General features: G+C 35.0%; 1 protein-coding gene across 3 annotated transcripts in view; it reads left to right on the top strand.

Moving 5' to 3' along the window:
• ANKRD28 (ankyrin repeat domain 28) overlaps positions 1-26,371 on the top strand; it is a 118,763-nt gene that overhangs the window by 78,874 nt on the left and 13,518 nt on the right. For all 3 annotated transcript variants that reach the window (XM_032678703.1, XM_032678693.1, XM_032678712.1), the window contains exons 5-19: positions 192-392; positions 1,154-1,241; positions 4,127-4,269; positions 5,317-5,529; positions 11,258-11,336; positions 11,785-11,899; positions 12,306-12,388; positions 14,366-14,429; positions 15,718-15,786; positions 17,365-17,505; positions 21,680-21,791; positions 22,413-22,439; positions 23,344-23,418; positions 24,444-24,645; positions 25,986-26,073. In XM_032678703.1, coding sequence (XP_032534594.1) covers positions 192-392; positions 1,154-1,241; positions 4,127-4,269; positions 5,317-5,529; positions 11,258-11,336; positions 11,785-11,899; positions 12,306-12,388; positions 14,366-14,429; positions 15,718-15,786; positions 17,365-17,505; positions 21,680-21,791; positions 22,413-22,439; positions 23,344-23,418; positions 24,444-24,645; positions 25,986-26,073 — 1,700 coding nt within the window. The remainder of the gene's footprint in view (positions 1-191; positions 393-1,153; positions 1,242-4,126; positions 4,270-5,316; positions 5,530-11,257; positions 11,337-11,784; positions 11,900-12,305; positions 12,389-14,365; positions 14,430-15,717; positions 15,787-17,364; positions 17,506-21,679; positions 21,792-22,412; positions 22,440-23,343; positions 23,419-24,443; positions 24,646-25,985; positions 26,074-26,371) is intronic.

Below are 26,371 nucleotides of genomic sequence, written 5' to 3' on the forward strand. Positions count from 1 at the left end.
GTATATTGCTCACATTCATGAAAACATCCCAAAATTTGGATTTATAATAAAGTCCAACTCTCAAAGTGTACGATTATGTTTATAAATGAACAAATTGTAAAGAGTTATATTCCTATACTGTCCTTAAATCTAAGGCTGGCATTTCAGATCTTTACTAAGGGGCTTATTTTTTTTTTTGTAAATGCTTTCAGGATGCTGTTCAGGTGTTGTTAAAGCATTCAGCAGATGTCAATGCTCGTGATAAAAACTGGCAGACACCACTACACATAGCAGCTGCAAATAAAGCTGTGAAGTGTGCTGAAGCTTTGGTGCCTCTCCTAAGCAATGTAAATGTGTCTGATCGAGCAGGCAGAACTGCATTGCATCATGCAGCCTTCAGTGGACACGTCGAGGTAAAAGTTAATTTTCTTAATTTGTTTTCCACTCATCATTCTGTCCCTCACATTTTTGATGTTTAGTTTCTCAGTTTAAAATCATGTCTCCCTCATCCCAAGTCCTATTTTGTATTTGGATTTGTCTTTTGTTTGCATCTCTGTACAGAACAGTTGTGAAAAATAAATGTTACATCATCAAGTTGGAAGGTTATTACAGATTTCACTTTTCTTATGACAGAAGGAAATTTGCTGAGATAAGTAGAGTTAAACTAGTAATGGGTAAATTAAAAATGGAAAAACCAGGATATTTTTCTATTCAGTAAATAGTGGACATATGGAAAGTGATGTCATTTGAAATGTGGAGAAAATACATGTAATAACCTCTAACTCGCCTAATATTGAAGCTTTGAAAAATGACTGCTGAGAAATTCCCATTAATTGCATGTAAGTAATTGGAGACACATAGGAAATTGGCTTGCTTTTGGGGATTAGCTTTAGTGAATCCCTTAGTAATAACCTGAAGATTCGAAAGATTTCACAGCTTTGCTATATTAAACTGAGAAATGTTTTTGTTGACATCGTTTTGTGTTCCTTACAGTCGCCTCATTATTGCTGCCAGGGTGTGGCAGCCAGTTTTTTCAAACTTATGGAATATTCAAAACCCAGCATATTTAAATCCTTTAGAAACACATGTATTTAGAAACACATTTCTTCTATGATTTTCTTTTTCTAAGCAGAGTTTCCTGTTATGAATAAAAGATTTCTCTTCTTTATTTTAGATGGTCAGCTTACTGTTGTCTAGAGGGGCCAATATTAATGCATTTGACAAGAAAGACAGACGAGCTATACATTGGGCAGCATATATGGGTATGTACATATTTCAGTTGATTACTATTTTGTTAGTAAAAAAAAAAAAGTCACCTTATGTTTAGTGGTTTTATATATTTCTAGGAAAAATTTGCATTGTAAGCATTGAGGTTATTGTGCATCTGCCAGAAAACCATTAACAGTATAGATCAAATTGCCTTGTAAATGTGTTTTTTGTGCTGAGAAAAATCAATTTGAGTAAGAAAAGTGAGGTAGGTAATTTTGTTCTTTAAAAAGGAGTAACCGTGTATTCAATCAGAGAGTCTAATCATAGGTGAAAAATTTTGCAGTAATACTAAACAAAAAGTAAACAGTTAATACAAGGAGCACCTGAATCCAGCCCTGGAGGGTTGGATTTCAAAAGAATATTTCATCCCTGAAACTGCAAATTCTTGCCTTCAGATACCAGTTCTTGAAACCCCTGAAGTTAAAGAGCATTCCTCATTATTGATCCAACATGCTTTGCAATATTTTGCATTAGTATTTTTCATGTACTTATATCTGCAAAGCAACATCTGTGACAGGCTGTCCAACCACTTTACTCAAGGTGGTTATTTGCAGAATTTTGTTGAATGAAATCTGTGCATGAAATGGCAGAAACCTGACAAGTATCAGTGAGAGGACAGAGACATTTTCTTGTTTGTGCTTGCCTAGATGAGGCAAGCACAGTCTAGAAAAACAGTCGTCTGTTTTTCAGAAAAGCTACATTTATGCCAATTTTAGTCAGTGCTGTTTCATAGGCTACCATCAGGAAACTCTGTCAATGCACAGTGTTTGGGCAGGAAAAATGTAATTTAACTGATGTTGATCAACCTAAATATCCTTGTAGACAACAGAGTAGAAAAAACTTTGAAAGTCTTCAATAAAAGAAAAAAAACCTGTGACATTCTCTTTTACAATTTAGAGCCATTGTGCCTTGCTCCAGTTGTTTGAAGAAAACCTTTCAAGCTTTTCAACCGTGTAAAACTGACCACAGAATAAAAAAGTTATGCTTTTCGTCATTCTACTATAAATAACTTCCTAGGGTTGTATCCATTGTTTCCCTTCCTTCCTGCTTTTCACCCGGCTCCGTTGCTGTCCAGCTGCAATGCTGTGACTGAAATGGACTAACATTCTTGTTACCCTCATTAACAAATTGGGATGTCTCTGCAGCACTTCTCACCTCAAGTACGTTGCTCTTCTGTTTGAGAGTCTTCCACTGATTGCTGCTTGTGTTTTCAGTGCAGGTCGGGTTTGTTTTTTTTTTTGTTTTTATCTTCTCTTTAAAGTTCTTTCTGCCACTGTTCTACTCAGTCTCTCTATTCCTTTCACTCCTTTCAGTATCTTCTGTATTTCTGTCTCTCATATAGGGCTTGTTTTCATTCCTGTCCCCATTTTATTTGGGTCAGAAGATGAGTATCATCATGTTTGCATTTCTCTTTCCCTTCTTTCCTACAATACTGAAGTAGTTAAGTGAACTGTTGCATCACTTCACATTGCATGGGTAAACTCTTATGGTTGTGATCAGTATAACTGGGTAAAATGGTGTTTTGTGTGCTGTCGGACATGCAGCATAAAATAAGTATCATAGTGGCTGAATGTTTATAAAAATAGCTTTGTCTATATTCTATTGGGTAGATACTTCCTATTCAGACTTTTGCAAATTCTCTTAAAAAGTGAAGACCCTCACTTTTTATGAAGCGCTTAAGCTGAAAGCTGGACTTGATACTTTCTACTTAGATGTCTGACTGAATAAGTATAAGAATTCAGTATGCCCCCCCCGTCACTTCTTTAACTAAGGTAAGGGTGTAACTTGAAAGGCAAAACAAAGAATCACACATCTGTCTGTATGGGTCAGTTACAAAAGCAAAGCACTAAGTGTATCGTGATCTGTTAAAGTTATGTACTACTTTATTCAGCAGACTTTGTCATGATTATCCATGTGTTTTCAGTGATGACATTTTTGGCAGTTAAATTAACAACGGAGCAAGAATGACAGATTTTTTTGGTTACCTCATTTTCATGGCTTCTTAGTGGGCAGTGTCACAACTCCCTACAAGCCAGTGAAAAGCTCACTGCCCTTTGCAGCAGTGGTGTGGTGTTGGGGCCCCTGGCTCAAAGCTGGCAGTGAGAGCTACTGCCCACCACTTCAGGGTGGGCTCCCTGCCTTCCCTCCCTTTTTCCAGCTGGGACTTCCCCCTGGTCATCCTTTCCTCATGATCCCAACTCGACTCTTACCCTCCTCTCATTGTCTTAGGAGAGCAGTTAATGCTTTCAAAAGGCTACAGTTCCTTCTTGGATTGTCTGAGTCAGTCTTGAAAACAGGGCTTTGCTAAGTCCTGTATAATTTGGTTCAAGATTTTAAACGCTTTGCAAGTAAAGGAAGTTGGATTGGGAGGGATATGTTTTTATGTCAAAGTAGAATATTTTTTTCTTTTCATGTTTGCATAATTCTTTCAAAGTTTCTGCTTAAGACTCAGAAACCTTAACGGGCATGTTTGCAATTGAGGTGAGAGTGGAAATCTGACAGTCACACTATCTCTTGAGTTGGTAACATAAATTTGCAGTAAATGTTTAATAATTACAAAGTGACTTTGCCTCTCTAGTTCTCAAGTCTTCAGAAGAATCCTGCTGTGTAAGCAGAAGACAAGATTGTGTTTTGAATATACAAATTTATTTTTGCAGTATAAATGCTATGACTGTTGGATGTGGTATGTGGAGGTGATTATGTTGCTTTTATAAGTTATGATAGAATTAGAAAACAAGAATAATTCTTTGTTTTCCAGGTTAGGTCAAAATGAATAATGTCTTGATCATGTTATAACAATCATAGAATTATTAAGTTTGCAACCCTCTACTGGTTAATAAAAAATGATGCTTTATTTTATTTGTCTTTTTTATTTTAGGTCATATTGAAGTTGTGAAATTACTCGTGACCCATACAGCTGAAGTGACATGCAAAGACAAGAAATCATATACACCCTTACATGCTGCAGCATCTAGTGGGATGATCAGTGTAGTCAAATACCTTCTGGATCTTGGCGTTGATGTAAGGAAAAATAAAACTGACATATTTGTTTATTGTTTGAAATGCTTTTGTTAGTACTATAGGACACTGTTTATTTAGAGACAGGTTATGGTATAGTGAAAGCATGTGAATGAAGATCTCTGGAAATACTTTTTCTGTTATAAAAGCACATTCTCCCGGGTAACTTAAGAGCCTTGTAGATTTTGCACAATAATGTGAAAATAAATGTGTATTTAGTAGAGTTTTTTTGTTTGTTTGATATTTCTTGGTCTTAATTCGTTGGACTTGAAGTCAGGAAATAGGAATTCCGATCCTAGCTCTGCCACACAATCCTTTTTGAAGTGCAGGAAATTAAATGCTTTTGCTTCAGTTTGTAAAATATAGATGTTACTGACTTTCTTACGTCACTTAAATTTTGGAGAATATTAAAAATGATGAGAAACTTCCAAAACCAGAGTAAGGCCATATTAATATTCAAATGCAAAATAAATTAAAAGGCTCTACAGTACCTGCACATAGAAAGCATCTTAACAATAAACTCTGAAACTGTGTAAGAAATCTGCATTGTGAATCACATTTTAGTCTTGCAAGGCTGGAGATTGCAGCTCAAGTTCTTTATTGAGAAATAAATCAGAATTCAGTATCATGTTGTGTACAACAACAAATTCAATTTCTATACACACCTATGCAACCCCCCCCTTGGGAAAAGTCTCTATGACCTATGTTTTTGATGAAAACTTGCAAAAGGTTTTTTATAGAGGTCCGTGCTATGCTTTGTAGTATGCCACTGTTGACATTTTTGGCATTTGTGTCTTAAATTGCACACAGGAAACTGGTGTGGAGACAATTGCAGGAGGTTGGCTCACTTGTAAGGCAATCATGCCCTTCCCCAGGACACAGGTCTTGATCAAAGTGCTACACTCGGAACTTGCTTTTAATTTCTGGTTTTGGAGAGTTCCAAAACATAATCTCACGACATGAGATCTTTCCTTGTTAGAATTAAATGCTGCATTAAATACAGTTTTCTGCCTACTAACTAATCTTGGGAGTTTTTTTTTTCTCTCATAGATGAATGAACCAAATGCCTATGGAAATACTCCTCTCCATGTAGCTTGTTACAATGGGCAAGATGTTGTAGTGAATGAACTCATAGACTGTGGTGCTAATGTAAATCAAGTAAATGAGAAAGGGTTTACACCTTTGCACTTTGCCGCTGCATCAACACATGGAGCACTGTGTTTAGAGCTTTTGGTCTGCAACGGAGCAGATGTAAATATAAAGGTAGGTGTATCCAAAGCCATCCATTCATGCCTAAAGATGAAGTGCATCTTTATCAGAGATAGTTTTTTCAAAAATATTTGTTATGGTAGCATTTTAGAGGTTCTCACTGATAGATGGAGTACTTGTATGAAAAGTACTGTTGTAAAAATGAGCCAGTATGTTGCTTCAAAGAACTTGATCAGAATCTCAGAACCTCAATGGGATGTATAAAATAGCCCAAAAGGATAAAGAAGAAGGATGATGATAGTCTGCTCAATCTTGATTACACTTAAATGTCAGAATTCTGTATAATTTGTTTTCCCTAGTCTAGCCATGTAAGTAAAAGCAAATAATTTGAAAAAATGCAAAAGAATATGTTTTCCTTGTAAATAAGTAACATGAATGAAACCAAAGGTATTTCAGAGAAATGTGTATGAACAGGCTAATTACTGGAGCAGTTGAAGGGCTGATAATGTAAGATCTTAGAATAATTAGTCAGGCAGATTTGGGAAGGGTGTATAAAAATACAAATATAAGTAGATCAGGCCAATGGAAAGGTTTAACAGCTGGTGTTTTAATTACTCCAGCAAAACTTGGTAAGCAGAATCAGTATACCTTTTACATCTGTACTTGGTTGCAGAATGTTCCTTATAATCTAGTATTGTAGACAGAATTTCTGATACACACAAGCATAAAAACAAACTATAACCTATATCTTTTATTGTCTCTCTACTGTGTAGTGTGAAGTCTTGAGATGTGGGAGAGAGATGTGAGACCTCCGATTTTGTATTACATTGATTTTTATTCGGGTAAAGAAAATTTAAACTCTGTTCAGAAACATTTAGTGGCAGTATCTGATGTCTTGACAGGTTTTAGGCTAGGATGATGGAATGAGGAGTCCAAATGTTCCTTATGCAGGATGTCTAATTGCCTGAACTATCACCTACATGTGGTAGGAAGAGAATTATCTGTCCTCTTGTTTCTTAAAAGTTTAATAGATTTATGCTTGAATTTCAACACAATCTGGTCAGGAGGTGAATGTTAGAATAGCTGACATTTCTGTTAAAAATCTTGATGTTTGTTGTTCACTTCATGGAAGCAGTGATTTTCACAGTGATTTGCCCTGATTTTCAACTAACTATTGCTAAAATATATTTTTATGGGTTTTGTGCTAACAATAGATATAGTCAACTGAAAATTTGGGAGTAGTTTGAAAATAAGCTTTTTGATGTGGAAAAATCTTAGATGTATGTTCCTGCTCACTGTTACATATATTTAGATGTGTGGCTCATTTAATGCAAATGTACATAACACAGTTTTGGAAAAATTAATGACCAAAGTGCCCCACAGAAGTAAGGAACTGTGTCACAGGGTTTATTTCTCACTTGCCCTAAAATATCCAGGTCACAGTCTGTTAATTTTTGTTGCCAGCTTTCTGCTCCGCATAATGTCCCAGACTGGATAAGACTGAGTGTTCAGTGTTGCAGCATTGGCTGACTTCTGTCCTACATTCTTGAAACATCATTTCTCAGAAACATGTGGTCTGCCATGAAAATAATCCCACAATGTTAAATATACTAGTGATTATATATATACGTTACTTAGACAAATAAGAACAAAGGAAACCTTACAGCACCTTCTAGGGCCTACAAGAAAACTGGAGATGGACTTTGTACAAGGGCAATTCATGACAGGACAAGGGGGAATATCTTCAAATTTAAGGAGAGTAGGGTTAGATTAGATATTAGGAAGAAATTGTTTACTACAAGGGTGGTGATTCACTGAAACAGGTTGCCCAGGGAAGGTGTGAATGCCCCATTCCTGGAAGTGTTCAGTGCCAGGTTGGATGGGGAGTTGAGCTACTTAGTCTAATGGAAGGTGTCCCTGCCCATGACGGTTTAGTACGTATCAAAACAGTTAAGTGCATAATTAAGCAAGTAGGACTGTGTAAGGATTTTAAGCTTGAAAACAGCAGTTATCCTGTTTCCTAATCAAGGTGTTTCCACTGTAATTCTTTTAATAGCATTTCTGTGTATTTATACCAGTATGACAGAATTTGGCCTGTAAATTTACACCTGAAGGTGTGAACAGCCTTACTTGGTATATGAAAATTTATCACTTGCACTGTTGAAAAGTGCAAGAACTGAGGCAAAAGAAAATAATTTCTAAGTCAACTTCTACTTCCCTGGAAAGGCCTATAAAGATAAATGTTGGATTAACCAGTCCTTAAAAGAAAACCCAGTATGTTGGGTAGATAAGAATAAATTATGGAATTAAAATGAGATGGAATTAGGGCCTTCTTACTAAGTTTTTAGTGAAACCAGTGTTCTGTTCTATTTCCAAATACTGATGTTTAAGTTCAAAGTAGTTCTTAAAATGGTTATGAGATCTATTCTTCATCATAATTATATTGCTTGGGTAAGCTGGTTCAATAATTTCATCCCATGTGCAACTGTTTCTGTGTTGTTAGAGGTAACGGGATATGGGTGGCAATCTAGGTGCAGACTAGACAGTACTATTAGAGCACTTTCTGCTGTGAGTGGCAGTGGGGAGAGCAAAAGGGAAACATTCTTGATGGCAGATGGAGGGTAAATTCTTGTGCATGTCTGTGAGTGCTGGCCTCATCTGGAGAACAGATTATGTGGCAGAAGATAATAGAACAGTAGAAATATGTTATATGCTTTTTATCACCTCTGTAGGCAGAGGACATAATTTCCTGCTTGTTTTTGTAGCCTTGGCAGTGTCCACTGTGGAACAGTGAATCTTGTTAAGTATTGCTCATTACTGCAGCCCTCTCTCCTCACTATTCAGGATTTCCATGCATGGAAGAACACATTGAAATGAGTATGTAATGGGACAGTATTAATTGTTTTATGGGCCCCTTTGCTGCTTGAAAGTTTGGTGACCTAAATAGAAAAAGTTTTTTACTTGCATTGGTGGTACTAGAACAGAAGAACTGTTGCTAGGGTGAGATTTCACTTGGAAGAATGCTGCGACGCGATAGACCCACATTTCCCTTGACCCTCAGCAGAGCTCAGAAGTCTTGAGTACATTTAATATCTGAGTAATCACTCGATAGGACACATTATGCTGTGTGTTATTTCTGACAACAACTACTGTTCTTGGCAAATTGTTCTTAGCAAAAAAAAGTTACCTAAAGTATTTTGTGTATATGTTTTCTGTAGTGATAGAGGAGACTTGGGTGATATCTTTCCTATTACCATGTTTAATTGAGGTTCACTGAAGACAACAAAAGTTAGCATTAGCCCATAGCTGTTCTGTCGTGTGCTGTGATCCTGGCTGACCTCATAAAATCACACAGCTGTAGTTAGATTGATATTTAGATAGAAGGCCTTAAAGGCATAAAGAAAGGGAAATTGGAGCAAAAGTTTTGAAGATACCTATCTTCTTATGCAGTCCAACCTCCTGGCATCTCAGGAAATAGTGCTTTGCTCAATAAATAGCGCTTTCCTGTTTCATTGCTTGAAGAAATAGTTGGCTACTGGTTCTGACTCTGTATATCCTTCCCTAGTGACAATGTCTTAGAGGGGAATTCTGAATGCAATCCTATACCTAGCAGTTTGGCTTCAACATGGGAATTATCGTCTTCATTTAATTTTATACCAGTTCTATGTTTATATGTTGATAGACAATTGTGCGTTATATTATTCCTGGGCTGGAAAGGAACGTGAGACTGTTATACATGAGAGAGGCACTGTGGACAATCCAATCCATTGTCTTAGAAATCTATGTTAAGTGAATTTTTAAGTAAATTTGAACAGAGTAAATCTATAAATCTGTTATTGATGGTACTGTGGTTTTTCATTTACAACTGGAAAATGATTTAGTAGCTTATTTTGCTGTTCTTTGCAAGATCTCCCTGAAGTTGTCTTGTGAGGGTTCTCACTTGATGACCGTGCTCTTTAGTTTCTGATACTGTCACCTTAAGTTATTCTTATGTCCTTGTAAGGTACTTTATTAATGTGCTCACTGAGACTTGAGTCTACTTTTTTTTCAGCTCCAACTCCATCTTCTTTCTTTTCATTAGCTTTCCTTTGAGATACAGATTTATTCCATCTGAGCCAGTGAGACTGCAGGCTACTTTATCTGAGCCCTGAAGTTCTTCTGTCTGTTGCTTCACTAAGCTTATTTTATGTGATAATTTTTCTTTAAATTAATAGATTCTCCAGGTTAAAGAAGAACAGTAAGAGAAAGAGACATCAGATGTGTAACAGTTGTTATAAAGGAGGAAAGTAATTGGACACAGAGAATGTTAATAGTTGGATAAAGAGAGGAGAACTAAACCATAGGGAGAAAGATGAAAGAAAATCAGAGCACAGAGATTGCTTGGGGAAGATGTCACTTATGATGTATTTGGCCTTTTCTTAAGGCCTCCAATGACAGAAGTAAAACTGATTGTACAATTGACCCCATTTTCTGTGTTTATTTGCATCTGCTATGATATGTGGATGTTGTCTTTTGGATTATTTATGGTCAAAGAAATCTGCTAGCTGAAAGATGTGGAGATAGCTTGACTTTCATTATCAAGTTTTATTTCTTTCAGTCTAGGTCTGAGAAGACAATGTTTTCCATAATAGCATTGTTGTAGGTGGTGTATGCTGCTCTGTGCAGTGACAAAACTGAAAATTCCACGTCCATCTTTCCCTAAAAGGGTCTCCAGCAGACTTTCAGTAACACATCCGTAGAAGCTTTGTCATTTGATTTCAATGGGAGAGTAAAGGTGGGAAGTCCCTTCTGCACATGACAGCAATTTGTGATATTTCAATGCATATGTTCATATTTTATCTTCCCCCTACCATCTTTGTCTTTTTTAACTTTGTGTTTTATGAACATTTCACACTCTTCAAAGCCAACATTTAAAATTTAAAGATGCGGTACACGTGTGCATTTTAAGAGTCCTTTTATTTTCTTGTCATGTTTGCAATTTTTTGTGTGCATTTGTAGGAACCTTTTTCTGCAGTAAAGCTTTCCCATTACCTGTGATAAAGTACAAGGGGAAAATCATCCTAAAGTAATAATAAGAGAAAAAATGAGTTTGTAAGTGCATTGAGATTGAGCTGTTAAAAATTGAAATTTCCTTATGCATTACTGTTGGCCTACTTAAAGGACATCTTTACTGGGTGAATGAGTAAGTGCACATTTAAGATGTGCATTTCAAATGTATAGTACCAATTAGGGTTGAATAGTTTTACCCTGGGATAACTTGTGGTTTATGATAAATTGCTTACAAACATCCCTTTACAGAAATTGCCAAGAAACACATGAGCTTTTTATCTTCTAATATAATGTTTAATTTACTCTGTGTAATTCACTGTAGGAAATACAGCTACTTTCTTTCAAGAAACAAACTTAAAGCATTGTTTTATTTTAGACTTGGGCAGGGGAAGAGTTGGACATAGGCTTTTTGCTAAAGTTGTGTGCTGTCATCATCCTCTTGAGAGTTATCTTAAAGACATAAGTGTGAGTGAGTGGGCATCGCTGAGTTGTCACTCACAGCTGGAAGAGTGACTAAGTGCAACTCTTGTGAAAAGCCTGCTATGTCTGTCGTGCTGACTTGTCATTGCCAGCATCTGTCTGACAGAAGTGCATAGAAACAATTTAAAAATTTAAAGGATGGAATAGAGGGGAAACAAGAATGAAAACAACATCTTTTTTTTTTTTGGTCAGTTCTGATGGATTACTCTTATTGGCCATAAGTAAACACAGGGGTTGTTTTTTTCTTTTCCAGAGTAAAGATGGGAAAACACCTTTGCACATGACAGCCATCCACGGTAGATTTTCAAGATCCCAAACCATCATTCAAAATGGTAAAAAGGGGGAGGGAGTAGTTCTGTCATCAGCTTTCCAGTATTACAGATATTTTTGTCCTCTTGTATGGGTAGCAATGTACGGAATTTTTTTTCAGTTGCAGTGTCCAGTAACAGACCAGTTAATGGTGGGTCTGGCATACCTGCTTATGAATTTTGATAAGTTACACTGAAGAACTGTTTTTCTTTCAGAATGCAGGAAAATATATAGATTTCTCTTCCTGGGTTGTAGAAAGTTTGTCCCATATGGTTTCATAATACAGTGCTTTTCTCTATTTTTCTTGTTATAACTACCTAATACAGCTGAAAGCTGTGTAGGGTTTAAATCCAAAGTAGTTATTCATTGACTGTTATTAATGTCCCTCAAATTATCATCAGTGCTATTTTTCTAACAAAGGTGTCTGTATGCCTACATATATTCTTACTTAGTAATTACTTTTTATTATAGGAGCTGAAATAGACTGTGAAGATAAGAATGGAAATACCCCCTTGCACATAGCAGCTAGATATGGCCATGAGCTATTAATCAACACACTGATTACGAGTGGTGCTGACACTGCAAAGTAGGTAACTTTACTGATATGAATGTAAACTGAGAGAATTTAGAAATGTAGTTATTATAGTAACAAGACTAGTATGATTTTTAATATCATCTTCAACTTGAAATAGGATTATCCTGTACTGTACTTTGAAGTAGCTACTCAGTACATCACAGTTTGTACCAAGAAAAAGAGAAATAGGTTTTCCTTTTATGTATTTGAAGTAAAAGCTTTGAAAGTTTTAATAGGCTGTTGTACTGATTTAGTGCATTCTGATAGCTTGTAAGAAAGCCTTTAATATGGGAATTTAGCTCAGTGTTCTAATTAGGCGGTTTGCTGAATCCACGATGCGTGTCCACTTTGCACACAATCATGTTTGTTTTATTTTACTTGTAATGAAACTGTGATACCTGATTATGGTGTATCTTAGGCGGGGTATACATGGGATGTTTCCTCTCCATTTGGCAGCATTAAGTGGATTTTCAGACTGCTGCAGAAAGCTCCTCTCATCAGGTAAGACACTCTTTTAAATTCTTATATGTGTTTTGCACTTCGTTCTTTATTTCATAGAGTAGCTTTTAAATAAATCTTAGTTTAGTAATACATAAAAATCTTTATAGTTTACTAGTAACCTGGTGCTTGTTTTTTAATGGACAGTCCAGAGTTAAAGTTAATGCAAACGTTTGCAGAAGTAATTAAAAAAAAAAAATAATCCAAATTGTAATAATGTGTTTGTAAGTTTTTTAATGTTGTGTTTGTGCATTTTGAGTTGGCTACAGAGGTGGGATGACTGGCTCAGACTATAATGAAACTTCAAGGAGAATGATGTTCTGACTTCATAGAGCATCCTCCTATTTCTCTTCCATGATGTTTTTAGCTTTGTACAGATCAGTCTATTCCTACCTATTCCCGTAGTGGGCACCTGATAGCTCTGAAGACTGTGGACTGCTGCATTAAGAAACTATTGCGTTGGTGGTGTGTTGTTAATCATAGGCAATGCAAACTGCTCTTTTCCTTCATTGCTTGACTCCTCTCTGAAGTTGTGGAGGTTGTAAGGTCATTACTTCCCTTGTTGGCCAGAGTCCGATGTGAATTCTAAGCTCTTTGAACCATTGCAATTCTGAGAAAGGAGATTTGTCCAAAGGGAGCTTCAGGAACAAAAGAAAAATAAGAATAAACTAAATGGTTCTGTATTAATCTGAAGACACTTAAGGTTTTTTGAAAAAAGAAAAGTGGGGAGGAGAGAGTTGGGGAAAAGGAAAAGTAACAAGTTGCTTCCCCAGCTTTATATTGTTTGTTAGGAAAGCCTGGGAGAAGAACTAAAGGAATATAACTAAAACTACCTACTGGTAAGGCTTTTTATTTACTGTCCTGTCCTGGGCAAGCTTGCAAGGATTCACCCAGGAAAGGACTGTCCAATAATTGACAATATTTCGATTGGATGTGTTCAAAATCTGGGATATTCTGGCTCTTTCAAACATGATGTTATGCTGGTTGTGCCCTTACTAGAAATTCAGTATGGCAAAGGAAACCCTGCAGAAGACTTGCAAGTGATTTCTGTGAGTTTTACATGAGTTGAGCAAACTTGGATGTAAATCTAGCCTGGAGCAGATATGAATATGTTCAACCTTCAGGCTGGAAAGACTGGATACTGCTAACAGCATGTTAGCATGTGCTGTTGATGGGGAGATGGATATCTGCAGACTATGTGCCCCTCTTGGTTTTCGGAGGAAAAGTCTCCTTTATGTAAATTAAGGATCTCTAATTTTAAAATTAATTAATATTCATGTACAGACCTTAACGAAATACCATTCTTCCTTGTTCCAGTACTGGATGACATTTAAGTAGTTAGTAGTGCAGACAGGCAACCTGTGAAAAAACATCAAAGGCTACTTTTCAAATCAAATTAGTAAACTCTTAAATTGTTTGCCATATAGCATTGCCTATTGAAATGAGAGGAGAACATAGTGGTGCCTACAAAACCTGTTTTATGGGACATGGAGTAGGAAAACAATCTTGAAATAATAGCACTCTTGGATAAGATATCCTGTGTTGTTCATTATTTATTGTTGTTGAACAGTTTTTAAAAAGCTAAAAAAAATGCCAGCATTCCCAGGTACAAAAACTGGAGATTGAATGAGTGAGTTACATTACACAAGAGCAAGACTCTTAGGAGAGTATAGCAGTTCTTTCAAACCAAAAATGTAGCTTTGAAACCTGATTTAAATATTAATCTCTGTGTTAAAATATATGGTTAGATATGAAATTGCAGTTACATTTTTTGATCCCTTTGTTTTATTTAAATGCCTGTTTTTCAAAACCTTGCAAATAGCAAGGACATGTTTCAAATGAAGTAATTTTTAATGCTTGAGTGCTTTTTTGCAAATAGGTGTTAAGTTTGCTTAGCAAGCATTTCTCTTAGCAGTAGATGACAGCAGTTTTGTGAAAGGTGATGTTACATAATGATTTTACAAAATATTTGTTTTGTAGGTTTTGACATTGACACACCAGATGACTTTGGCAGGACTTGTCTTCATGCAGCTGCAGCTGGAGGGTATGCAACAAAGCATTCATGCTTTGATATTTATTGTTATTTTTTTCAATTGATCATTCCTGCTCTTTTTTTAGTATTTCCTCTCTGTGCTCCCCTTGGAATTTATGTAAAGATGAAAATAATTTCAAGATGGATTCTATCTGCAATCAATACAAATAAATTAACTATTCAGCTCAATAAGTAATTGCTGGAGTACAGTGTCCAGGTATCATCAGCCTTACCTTAGGTTTATGTTTGGGGATGAAATTACTTTTTTTTTTTTAATTTCCATGGATGATTATATCATTTTTAGAATTTACAGCATTGAAAAATGGCATGCCCACCTCAAATCACTGTAGAACATGAGGTGGATAACAGCAACTTTGGGAAATTTGTTTTTACCAAATCCATAAACAAAAGTTAATCTAACTAAATTAAAAGCAATAATTAAATTCTAGAGTTTGGGTGGATGAAGTAGTCAGAACTACTTGCTCATCACTTGTGATCCATATTGATTACTGTTATTGTATTGTAGATTTTCTATAGCACCTACTCAAAATTGCCTGGAAGAATCGGGTAATAAATTTCCTGACACACTATGTGGGACACAGGAACTCTGTGATATTGATATGTTCAGTTTTCTGTTGGAATGTTGTTTAAGTAATAGTGTTAAGTAATCATTCCAAGTCAAAAGATACTTGATAGATACATCCTTTTTGCAAGTGATTAAGGTTAAAATGCTATCTTTTCATATGAAAACACATAAGGTGTGATACATTCTCTCATTCATCTTCAGTTTAGGAAAGTTACCAAGGTAGTGTTTAAACAATAAACAGTGTTGTACATCTATTATGATGATCATATTTTATTGAAAATTGATTACGCGAAAAAGTAAAATATTTACGTTGTAACTTGTACTTGGCCTTAAAAAACATGCAGTAAAAACTTGCCTCTGTGCTGGAATCCTGGTAGCAAAAAGCATGTGACATGCAGGTGTTATTGTTTGTTTGTTTACAAGAATTGAAATTTTTTATTGAATTACATTCATGTTTTTGTGCTTTATGCATGCTATGTGCATAAAATTTATATATGTGGTCTTGAAGTAATTTATATTCTTTACTGATTTGGTCCTGCAATTATGAAATCTGTTTTACATGCAGAAATGTATTTATCAAAAATTTCGTATTATAGTTCAGTTCCATTAGAAATAACATATGAGATGTACATGTGTAGCAGTTCTGATATTCATAGAGGCCAATACTAAGAAGTAAAATTTGCAATCATGAATAATAGTGCATTAATTTAATAGGAATTTGGAGTGCCTAAATCTTCTGCTAAATACTGGTGCAGACTTCAACAAAAAGGACAGATTTGGAAGGTAAGACATTCTAGATTTGTATACTGTAAAGGGCTGTTAAAAGTATCGCAGAAGTAGCATATTGCTGTGTGGGCAAGTCTGTGTGTTCCAGGTTAAATGTTTTTTTAAGATACAATGTCTCTAATAAACTGTGCTTCGACATCAGAAATCACAAATATAGTTTGTTTATTGTGTTTTGTTAAGTAGATGTTTTGTCATGTTTTTAAAGACTGAGTTTCATATTCAACTGTAACTTTTATGTGCCTTTTTTTGCTTATAATGTGGATCTTGTGTGTTTAAGTTTCTCTCATCTGAGGACATTAGTAATGTTTTCCAAATAACATATTAGTCAAATCTATAAATCTGTTGCTATTTCTAACCTTTTTTATTAAAATATTCATTATTTTATTAAAAGTACTTCCCCTTTTTCCTTTCATTATATCCATCTCTTTCTGTTTCCCTTTTTAAGCTCTAAACCCTTTTGGAATGACATTAATTTCTATTCTTAGTACAGGATTATTTAAGTTCAGATGGCATGATCAGTACTTGTGTTAAATATCGTGTCACGTCATGGAAAATATGATTTTCCAGGATGTGAACAGCAGAAGTAGGAATTGAGGACAATGTTATGGATCCAAAGTTGCATTTTGCTTTAAATTCCACTTCCGTTATTTCCTGAGAAAGGAACAACTATCCGTCACAACTTATGTAATTGAAAGTTGTTTTTCTTTCCTGATTTGGATTTTGGTTTAACGTGCATGTTATATAGAGCAATTATTTCAGGAGATGGAAAATATTCAAGTAGTTTAAAGTGGAGAGAAACGGGAAAAAGTAATATTAAGAGTGATGGAAGAGGTGGGACACTTTAAAGTGCCTGACTGTCTTCTCGAAATTGAGATATTTATAGCAGCAGTCTCTTTTTAAAAATAAAAGTGAAGTTCTGAGTCATCTTGATCCTTTTGAAATTTTAGCCGAACTAGTTTATTTAGAGAATTGTTTATGTATTTAAAGCTGCGAAAAGTTTTCTCTGAGATTATACATCAGTATTAATATTTCATGGTTTTGTTGTGAGAAGACAAGGTATATTTTAAATTTTTTCTTTCAATGACTCTGCTATGTTAGTATAGCTAAAAATAAATAAATAATGCTTTTGTCTCTTAGGCAAAATTCCAATCTGTTTATCAAAAACATCTGTTTGTTAATTGTTTTATTTTACTTTTAATTCACTTAGTTGCTGTGCAGTTCTTTGATTTGTCCATATTTTTCCATGTGGCTTGAAATTACTTAACAGAAAATAATATTTCTAATGTAAACTTGATTTCCCTCTGCAAGTTTACAAAAGAAAAATCATATAAAGCTTCCTTTAATACAAAGTTTATGCATATTTTGGCTGGCAAATAAATCCCCTAGATACTGTTCTGCATTATTAAATGGTCCCTAGAAAATGGCTCCATTTTTTAATATTGCATTCTTCACCACAAATACTTGTTTAAAAATGTAAGGAGGATTTAAGTTTCACTTTATTTTGCTTTTTCTGTCTCTATAATATTATTTTGCTGTTATTTACCATTGTACTTTTTATTTAAATGTGTACTAAAGAACTCCACTCCATTATGCTGCTGCCAATTGTAATTATCAGTGCCTGTTTGCCCTTGTGGGATCTGGAGCTAGTGTGAATGACCTTGATGAGAGGGGTTGTACACCTCTGCACTATGCAGCTGCATCAGACACAGATGGGAAGTAAGTGGCATACTTTGTACTAAAGCCTTTCTCATTAGGAACATTTGAGCTGTGAATGTCGTGTATGCTCTGCCTTCAGATTTGCCAAATGCATTTTTTTTATTTTTAGAGATGGAACTTGACAATGTATTGTTCATTGTATATAAAGTACATTATGTAACAAATATTTCAGAGGGGGGGGGAAATGAACAGTAGTAAAATGTATTGTAATAATTTTGTTATGTCCTATAATGGAGATGTCTTAATTCAGGAATTCATTGGGAATAGAGGTTTTAATCCCATCTGCTGTATAGTGGTTGGGTAAATATCTTTTGTGGGGGTTATTAAGACAGCTCTGAGCAGTAGAGTCATTTTGCTTTAAAAACAAATTCTGATGAAGAATGGTGTTTTATGGAGTGTTCTTAATATTGCCCCAAAAATCTGCATAATTAGTCAGGAATGCACTGTGAAGCTAGACTGTGAGTCACAGTAGGCCTACAGCAGGATATATATGAACTCATCATTTCAATGTAAGATGCTTCTTCCGTTTGTTACTTGATTAAAATAGTCTCGTTTGGCATTACAACTCTATCTCTTGAGAGCGTAAATTTTTGTGATATAGTTACACTTTTACTAATGGAATGCATCCAGAATCTTTCATAAATCCAGAAATCTCTTACATATGTTTATTTTGTAACTAATGGTTATATTTTATGTGCTTATTAATGCCCTAAAAGCTGTCATGCAAAGTGTGTATAGAAAGCATAAAATTGATGAGGTTACTTAGGCTCCAGATCTTGCATATCTTGAGAAGACTGGAGAAGAGCAGCACTTGCTTGTGCACACACTCGTGTGTACTGGTCATGATGTGCATTTCACATGCATACAGTGACTCCTTCACTGGAGAAGTGCTGCTTTGTGCCATAGTGTCTTGTTTTAATACAGCACCTTTTAAAAGGTGAGGTAGCAACAGGAATGAGGTGGCACATAACTCACAGATTGGGTTTTGAAGGCTAAATAAAGAATATTATCGTGACCATTGAACTTACATTTGAAGAACATCCCTTTTTTATGTAAAGCCAGATTTCAAAATAAAACTGTTGCTTTTTAGATATACTTTCAATTCCTGCTGGAGTTTCCTGAGATAATTTTGCACTCTTACAAGTTGAGCTAGGGTTAATTTTAGCTTCCCCGTTGCTCTGAAAACCTCCAAACTATAATGGTTCTTCAGATGACATCGTTTTGCCATCTGTCTTACAAAAGGCACAAGCGAGAATGGTGATGACAATACTGCAGAGCTTTGTGAGGTAACTCAAAGGATTGTCTGTGGGACCCACGTGGTATTGCCCTTCTGATTAACATTTGGGTCTCTGGAAGACAGGCTGCAAAGCAGAATGGCCTGAGGAGAAGCTTTTTATATTGATGCAGCAAGATGATTAGTAACAGCTGGAAAACCAGTGCTGCTCAACTCATATTCAAAACAGGAATTAAGTTAAAATGATTATTCAGTTGGAATATAAAGCCTGGGAAAAAACATGTCAGGAAGCCATCTATATAGAAATTCCAAATGTAGTTGTGTGTGGTTTTACATTCTTTGTTCAGACATCTTTAAAGACGGAGTTTAGAGATGAGGATGTTTTTGTTGAAAATTATATTCTGTTCCAGTTTAGAAGTATTTCTTCTGTATCTTTAACAAATACTTCTGATCTGGAACAAACACCAGTAAGCCTGATTTTGACAAGATTAGAGAGAAAACATGGTTTCAGAATGAGGTAAAATAAGCAGAATCTTAGAGGAGAAAAAAACCATGCTGTTTCTATGTTAGAATTTTCTAATGGACAGTTCACCAATAAGCATATGGGAAATAAATTTAACTTACCTGGGCTTTCAGAAAGTTTGATTAATCTCTTTTTTTTAAGAAACCTGTTGAGGACAGTTAAGTATACGGAAGATGCAAAGTTAATCTCTTTCTTGGATGCAAAGAAACATCAAAAGTAATTATCTGGTTTGCACTGAAAGAATGGGTACTTGAGCATTTTTAGTAGACTTAGCTTCCTGCATCATATTTACTGTATTGTGGGTTTTGTGAGCACACACATAGGGAAGGTACACAAGTGTAGAAATTTAGGTAGCCAAGGCCAATGACATGTAATGTTTATTAATGAACCATGAATTTTAACACAGAATCACTGATTAAAATTAATGAAGAAAGTTAGATGAGTGGACAAATAAAACGTAAGAACTGTAATTTTTACTTAATGAGACAAATTGACGTGTCTGAGTTCTCAGAAATCTCATCCCATTTTATTTCAAATAGAAACATGTGAGCATGGTTGCCATTAAGAAAATCCAGGCATTTGTTTACTGGGCAAATAAAACCCGAGTTAATTGGTTTAAAAACATAGATGTGCTTTACAGGTAGCTTTTTATTAGATATGCTGAACTTGTTGTAAAGTTACTTACATCTTACGTTACATATGTTACTCTCTAAAACTCGGCATTTTTACCTTTTTCACTACCTGCTTAAGTCCTGTTCTCCTTTATGCTGGGCACAAAATGATGAAAGTCAGACTGCACCTTGGCATTGCTTCTGCTTGTCTCGACTTTTTAATGAGGCAGAGTCCTCTGTAATGAGACACTTCCTTGTTCATAGATTTTCCTGCAGCTTTTTGCCCCTTTAATCTTCACTCACCTGGTTTGTTACTTTCAACCTTTGTTTGCAAAGCAAATGTCAGGTCTTACTTCAGCAAATAGCTGTTGTTGCACATGAGGTTATCAGGCCCTTGACCTGGTACAGCTGTTTTACTTGTGCTGAAATGTGTTTCCATTTCATCGTGGCTGGTACTGGTTCTCATTCAGCTGATGAACTTGCACTGTTCCATCTGCTGACTCCAGGCTGTTCCTTGAAGGAACTCGGAATTCCGATGTTACAGCATCATGCTGTCTTTCCTCAGGAGATGGCTGGTTTTGTAGGATTTCTGCCTGTATTTCTCCAAGGGCTGAATGGGGTTTCTTGGGGTTTTGAATGATCAAGTTTGCACTCTTAATGTCATTGATCGGGGGCAGGTTAGGATTCCTGCCTCTCAAATCTAAATCTGCCACCTCCTCCTGAAAGTTTTCCACATGACATCACAGTATATCCATGTCATACAACTAAATATGTTGAAATTCCCTTGGAACTTTCTACCAAACAATTTTCAATGAGATAAATGGGAACTAGAACCCTCATGTTGTCAGTATATCCATTTGTCACTACTGATAATGGTAATCTGTGAGACCTTTAGGTAAACTGTGTCAAGAAAGAAATATTCCAAGCTGGATTTGACAGGTTAATATATTTTTTATCTTCATATGCATTTTGTTTAACTGATAAAGAAGTATTTAGTGATCCCAGAGAGAAGGGATGTTGACTTGTTGTACACTTCAGGAAACCAAATGGCTTCACCAACAAGTTCGAGGTCGTGATAGTGACTTTGTAAAATGTTGCTGAAATTATAGACAACGTAAAATTATGAATTATTAGAGTTATTGATTGGAATAATTTAGTGTGCACACATGGAGTCTTTTAAAAAAAGAAAACTAGGGAGAAAGTGAGCTAACTTGAATCCCCTATTTTTCATCCTTCTGGCTGTCTGTGGTTGAAACTGTGCTGATCATTTCTGCCGTATAACTTTGCGTAATGAAAGTAAGGAATGGTAGGATATGTATGTAAACAACTAAGTCTGTTTACTGTATAAACAAATCAAAAAACTAGTGTCTGGTTGTGGAAGTGTATGTGTGTGTGACTCCAGGATACCACCATGGTTGTCTTCCTTTTGTAATAAGTATGAAAGAATGTACTGATGCAGAAAAACATACAAAATGGTAATCATTGATATTAGGAAAGGTAACTGCAATTGTGTCATCTAGGAGAAAAATAGCCATGAAACACAAGTTTTAACCAAGTCAGATAATTCAGAAGATGCAGGAGGATGTCTGCAGAGTAGGAGTCTTTCAAATTTTGGAAGTTTTGTGATTGACCTTAACTTTTGATGTAATGAGTTAGCTGTTTTCTAGTCCTAGCCAATGTTGTACATTAAATCAGTGTCCCTGTGTACTGTATTCTATTTTCCAGTTGAATTGGAACAATTTATCACTTAGCATTAAGTTGAAATTCAACATTTAGATACATGGTTGCATATGTCAATTTGAATAGGTGCCTGGAATACTTGCTAAGAAATGATGCCAATCCAGGGATCCGAGACAAACAAGGATACAATGCAGTTCATTATTCAGCGGCTTATGGTCATCGCTTGTGTCTTGAATTGGTAAGAAAACGTATCATAGATGAAAGCTGTAACAGCTGCTCTTACACAGTGTGATGGAGAGGCCAGGGGATTCTTCCACCTTGGTTCTTCACCTGTAAGCTGGGTCAATATTGTTTTTCAGCCTCTGTAAGCATAAATATTTAAGCATTTGGTATTCCTAAAAGAGAAGAAGATGAGGAGCTAAGATGCTGGATACTGGCTTTAAAGATAATGCATTCTCAGATGAGTAGAGGACATCCTCTGGTTGAGAATGTGGAATATTAGTTTTGTTTTGTCTTAACTTAGACTACACTTCTAATTTTTTTTTTTGCTGATGGCTGAAATAAAATAACCATCAAGAACTTCTAAGACATTTCATGCAGGTCATTAGAAGGAGCAAATGAAAATATAGGGAAAACCTGTAAAGAAAGGGTGCCTTATAAAATTAATTCATGTAGTTACAGTAACTACTGGCCAGATATTTTAGATAATAAAGCCTTAGTTAGTTTTTTATTACTCCTTTTTGCACAAATATATATGTTATCTCATACACTGTGCTATACAGCTTCAGTATTTTTATTGCAATTGTAGTTTTATATTCAAATGTGTTCAAACATGAATTCTGACTGTTTTTAATTGCAGATTGCAAGCGAAACACCTCTAGATGTTGTAAGTGTATTATTTCTCACTGTTAAAGTACTGCTATACAGCAAAAGAGAACATGTAATTTTAAAAATAATGCTTATTTTTAGACTTATTCAACCATTTCTTCAATGCATAAATGTATTATTTAATTTCAACTACAATTTAGATTTAATTGCACTTTGGAATTTTAAAATAGGAAATTATTTTTCAAGCCATGTACTTTTTTATTTAAACAATTGTATGACCATGTTATAAAAGTGTGATAATGAAAACATGATTTGAATGTATGTTGTGTTCTTCAACCACTTTGAATGTTTTAATTCTACTTGTGTACTCAATTAAATGGTCTTGAATAAGTCCCAGAATGAAAACTTTTGGATACATCTGAAAGTAACAGAAATGTATATACATAGGTATTTTAATGCTATACTGCCTTTGCCTTTTTTGAGACCATTTTTTCTCTCTCAGAAATGTTTTTCTGTTCTGAGAAATCAATCCTGCCTTCTGGCCTTTCATATTGTTTTCGTGCTGATGTTTCACCTAATCTAAAAGCTTACTTGGTTGTTTGGGTTTTTATTTTTTCCTGCTGCTATCACCTGTCCTTGTCTTCCCTTTGTATACATTTCATCTATATTATTTCATATGGCTGCTTCAGAAAAAATGATTTTAGCTTAGTTTCTGATTTAATTATTGCTTTGTTATGCAAAATTAACCAACTGGGCTTAGGGGCTGAATATGGGGGAAGGGTTGCAGTCACTGTAATTCAAACTCTGTAAAAGGTTGAAGAAGATGAGGAGATAGTAATTTTATATTATTTTTCCTGGTTTTTTTCCTTTTCAAACTGTGTATACTGGAAACTGTAGCAATTATTGCTGAGTGTTTTTAAAGATGAGAGGTTTTGCACTTACTTTGACTTTCTCTCTCTAAGCTAATGGAAACATCAGGTACTGACATGCTGAATGATTCAGACAACAGAGCACCTATAAGTCCACTGCATTTAGCTGTAAGTGTTTCGTTCTTTGGTGATGACAGCTCTTCTAGTGGCACACAGTGGTTGCACAGGTTTATCCATTCTGAATTTTTTCAAAATAGCTTAATAACAATAAAAATGCAAACATATGCACTAATATTCCTGAATGAGGTATACAGGGTGATTTTTGCATTTTACTTGAAACTTGCTTCATGGAACAGCTTTCATGTGGAATCTTCTAATTAAGATTTATATTATAATTTATACTAATGAAACTTTTATAAGACTTGCTCTGTAAATAATTATGACTTTTTTTTAATGAACACATTGTTTTACTCTCCTTGTTGTTTAGTAAGAGAAATATTTTTCCTTAATACTTGAAGAAAGATTTTCACAGAGTAGTGTAGGACAGTGATGAAACTGTCTATACAAATATACTCAAAATACAGAGTAAGCAGCTGAATATGTAGCTTTCATCTTTTCACTGAACTTCAGGCAGTTGAAAAACCACACTGTACTATATGAAAATAGAGTAAATCTCATGCAGTATCTATCTATATATATATCACCAAAGGAAAAAATAATCCTTAATACTGGTAAATGAAAGTTATTTGTACTGTATTCTTTTTACTGGATTTTTAAAATATTTTATGTAAAAAGCTAACAGGAATTACTTAAGTTTGCTTATGTTCCTCACTTGAAATAATCTCAGTATGATGTAACTATGACATAAAGCAATGAAACATGCAGTATTCAAAGTACTGTTAGTTTTACAAATTGAAGACAGATGATTTTGTGAAAGTAGTTGCAGCTGCTGAGAGGATAAAACAAAAAAAGATAGATAGATAAAATAGAGAAAAAAACACCAACCTTTTTGCTGAAATTATGGGATTTTTTAAATTAGTCATAACTGTTGTAACTACTTATGTGCTATATCAGTACCTCTTCTAAATATTAAAACAAAAATACTATCTTAATGGTTTCATTCACGTAGTCCTGGTAAGAAAGAAAAAAAATGTGAAGGATGGGAAAACTGAAGAATTTTCTTATTCTTGTAGGCCTATCATGGCCACCATCAAGCTCTGGAAGTGCTGGTACAGTCACTGCTGGACCTTGATGTGAGGAATAACAATGGAAGGACACCACTGGATCTTGCTGCCTTTAAGGGACATGTGGAATGTGTAGATGTGCTCATTAATCAGGGAGCATCCATCTTGGTGAAAGATTATGTTGTAAAGAGAACTCCAATACATGCTGCAGGTATGTTCTGACTTCTAAAATTTTGTCTTTTGAAGTGGATCATCTTTGTATTTCAAAGTCTAATTAATGTTCTAAGAAACAATGTTTAGGAATAGATGATAAAGTATAACAAAACAGTTTTGAGTAGAAAGCACTATTAATCTAGTAAATCAGTTCAGCCCAAGGAGTGCTGTTCCACACTTCCCTCTGGAAGGGTACATTGTCCTTGTCCATTCAGCTGGCTGAGCTAGCTGTGCTGGTGGGTGTCAGCACACAGCCCAAACTTAGATAGGTGAATTGTGTTGCCTGTCTTGGCAGTAAAATACTTCTAGAAATGACTGGAGTCTTGGAGAATTTTGACAGTTTGAGAAGAGACATGAAAATTTACTTGGATTTTTTTCTAAGGATTTAAATGACTCCTGAACATTTTCAAAGTAATAGCAGTCCTTTTCTCACTGAATTTCCTAGAAAATATGTCTAAGCCTACCTTTCTCAGAGTCTAGTATTCATACTCTATTCTTATTTTTTTCTCTCTGAAAATAGGCTTATTAAAGTTGACATTTATAGTAATGCTGTTAGAGAAATGTTGCTGTTAAAAGAGCATTATATACAAAAATATCATCATTCTAACCATTTAATTTGTTGTCCATGAGCACGAGCTGTATTCTTCTATTTGATTTAGCTTTCTTAATTTGTGTTAGCATTTCTGTCAGCTACAGAAGCATGAATTGTTGCTGTTCTTATGTGGACTGAATACTGCAGCTGTAGGTCAGAAACAATTTCTGTTCCAAGAAGCAATCATTTATCTTTCATGAGCTGCATTTAAATGTGATTTCTCAATTTTTTGTTTCTTTTTTTCCCCATGTCTTTTAGCTGCTTGGTTTATTATATCTATACATTACATTTCCTTCCCTTTCTAAGTGTGATTTCAGTTATTATTTTATAACTATGCTCTTGCTACACTTGTTAACAAAATCTGTATATCATTTGCTAAGTATGTGGTTATCTGTGCCTTAAAACAAGCAAAACTTATGCTAATTACTATATTTAATTATTCCTTCTTGTGGATGTCATATAAGCGTATATTCTAATTATGGTTAATGTGTGCAACCTCATTTATATGTAAAAAAAAATTGTTGGCAGTTGACAGCTTGACTCAATTACTTTTAATACTGTACAGTTGAGAATACCTGATTTCTGAAATTATTATCTAGTGTTCATATTTTAAGTTACAACAATGGTAAAGCTGTACAATGAGTTTTCAAGCTAATGGGCTTTAGTCTGAGCAGGGTAGCGCTCTGTTTGAGCTATATACTCAAAGGCAATTAACGTAAACCCCTTATTTTTATAATGTTTTACAGCTACAAATGGTCATTCAGAATGTTTGCGGCTATTGATAGGAAATGCAGAACCACAGAATGCAGTGGACATTCAAGATGGAAATGGACAGTGAGTTTGAATGATAGACGTTCCATTCTTCACAAATTATTGCATTTTATAAAAGGACAAACTAAATATTTTACAGTGGTGATTTTTAACTTATTATTTTAAAGAGAGATTATATTTGAATTTGGACAAATACAACTGTGTGTATTGCAATAAACATAATGTTGATAGTGAAAAATGTTCAGCTGGGAGGAAACTAAAATGTGTCTTATTGTCTAGATGCTGAGAAAATGGATTCTAGTAACTGAATCAGGACTTTGCAATTAGGGGATATTAATTTATTTTCTTGAATCTATAAACC

This window comes from Chiroxiphia lanceolata, chromosome 1, assembly GCF_009829145.1.
Source record: "Chiroxiphia lanceolata isolate bChiLan1 chromosome 1, bChiLan1.pri, whole genome shotgun sequence".
Taxonomy (NCBI): Eukaryota; Metazoa; Chordata; class Aves; order Passeriformes; family Pipridae; genus Chiroxiphia; species Chiroxiphia lanceolata.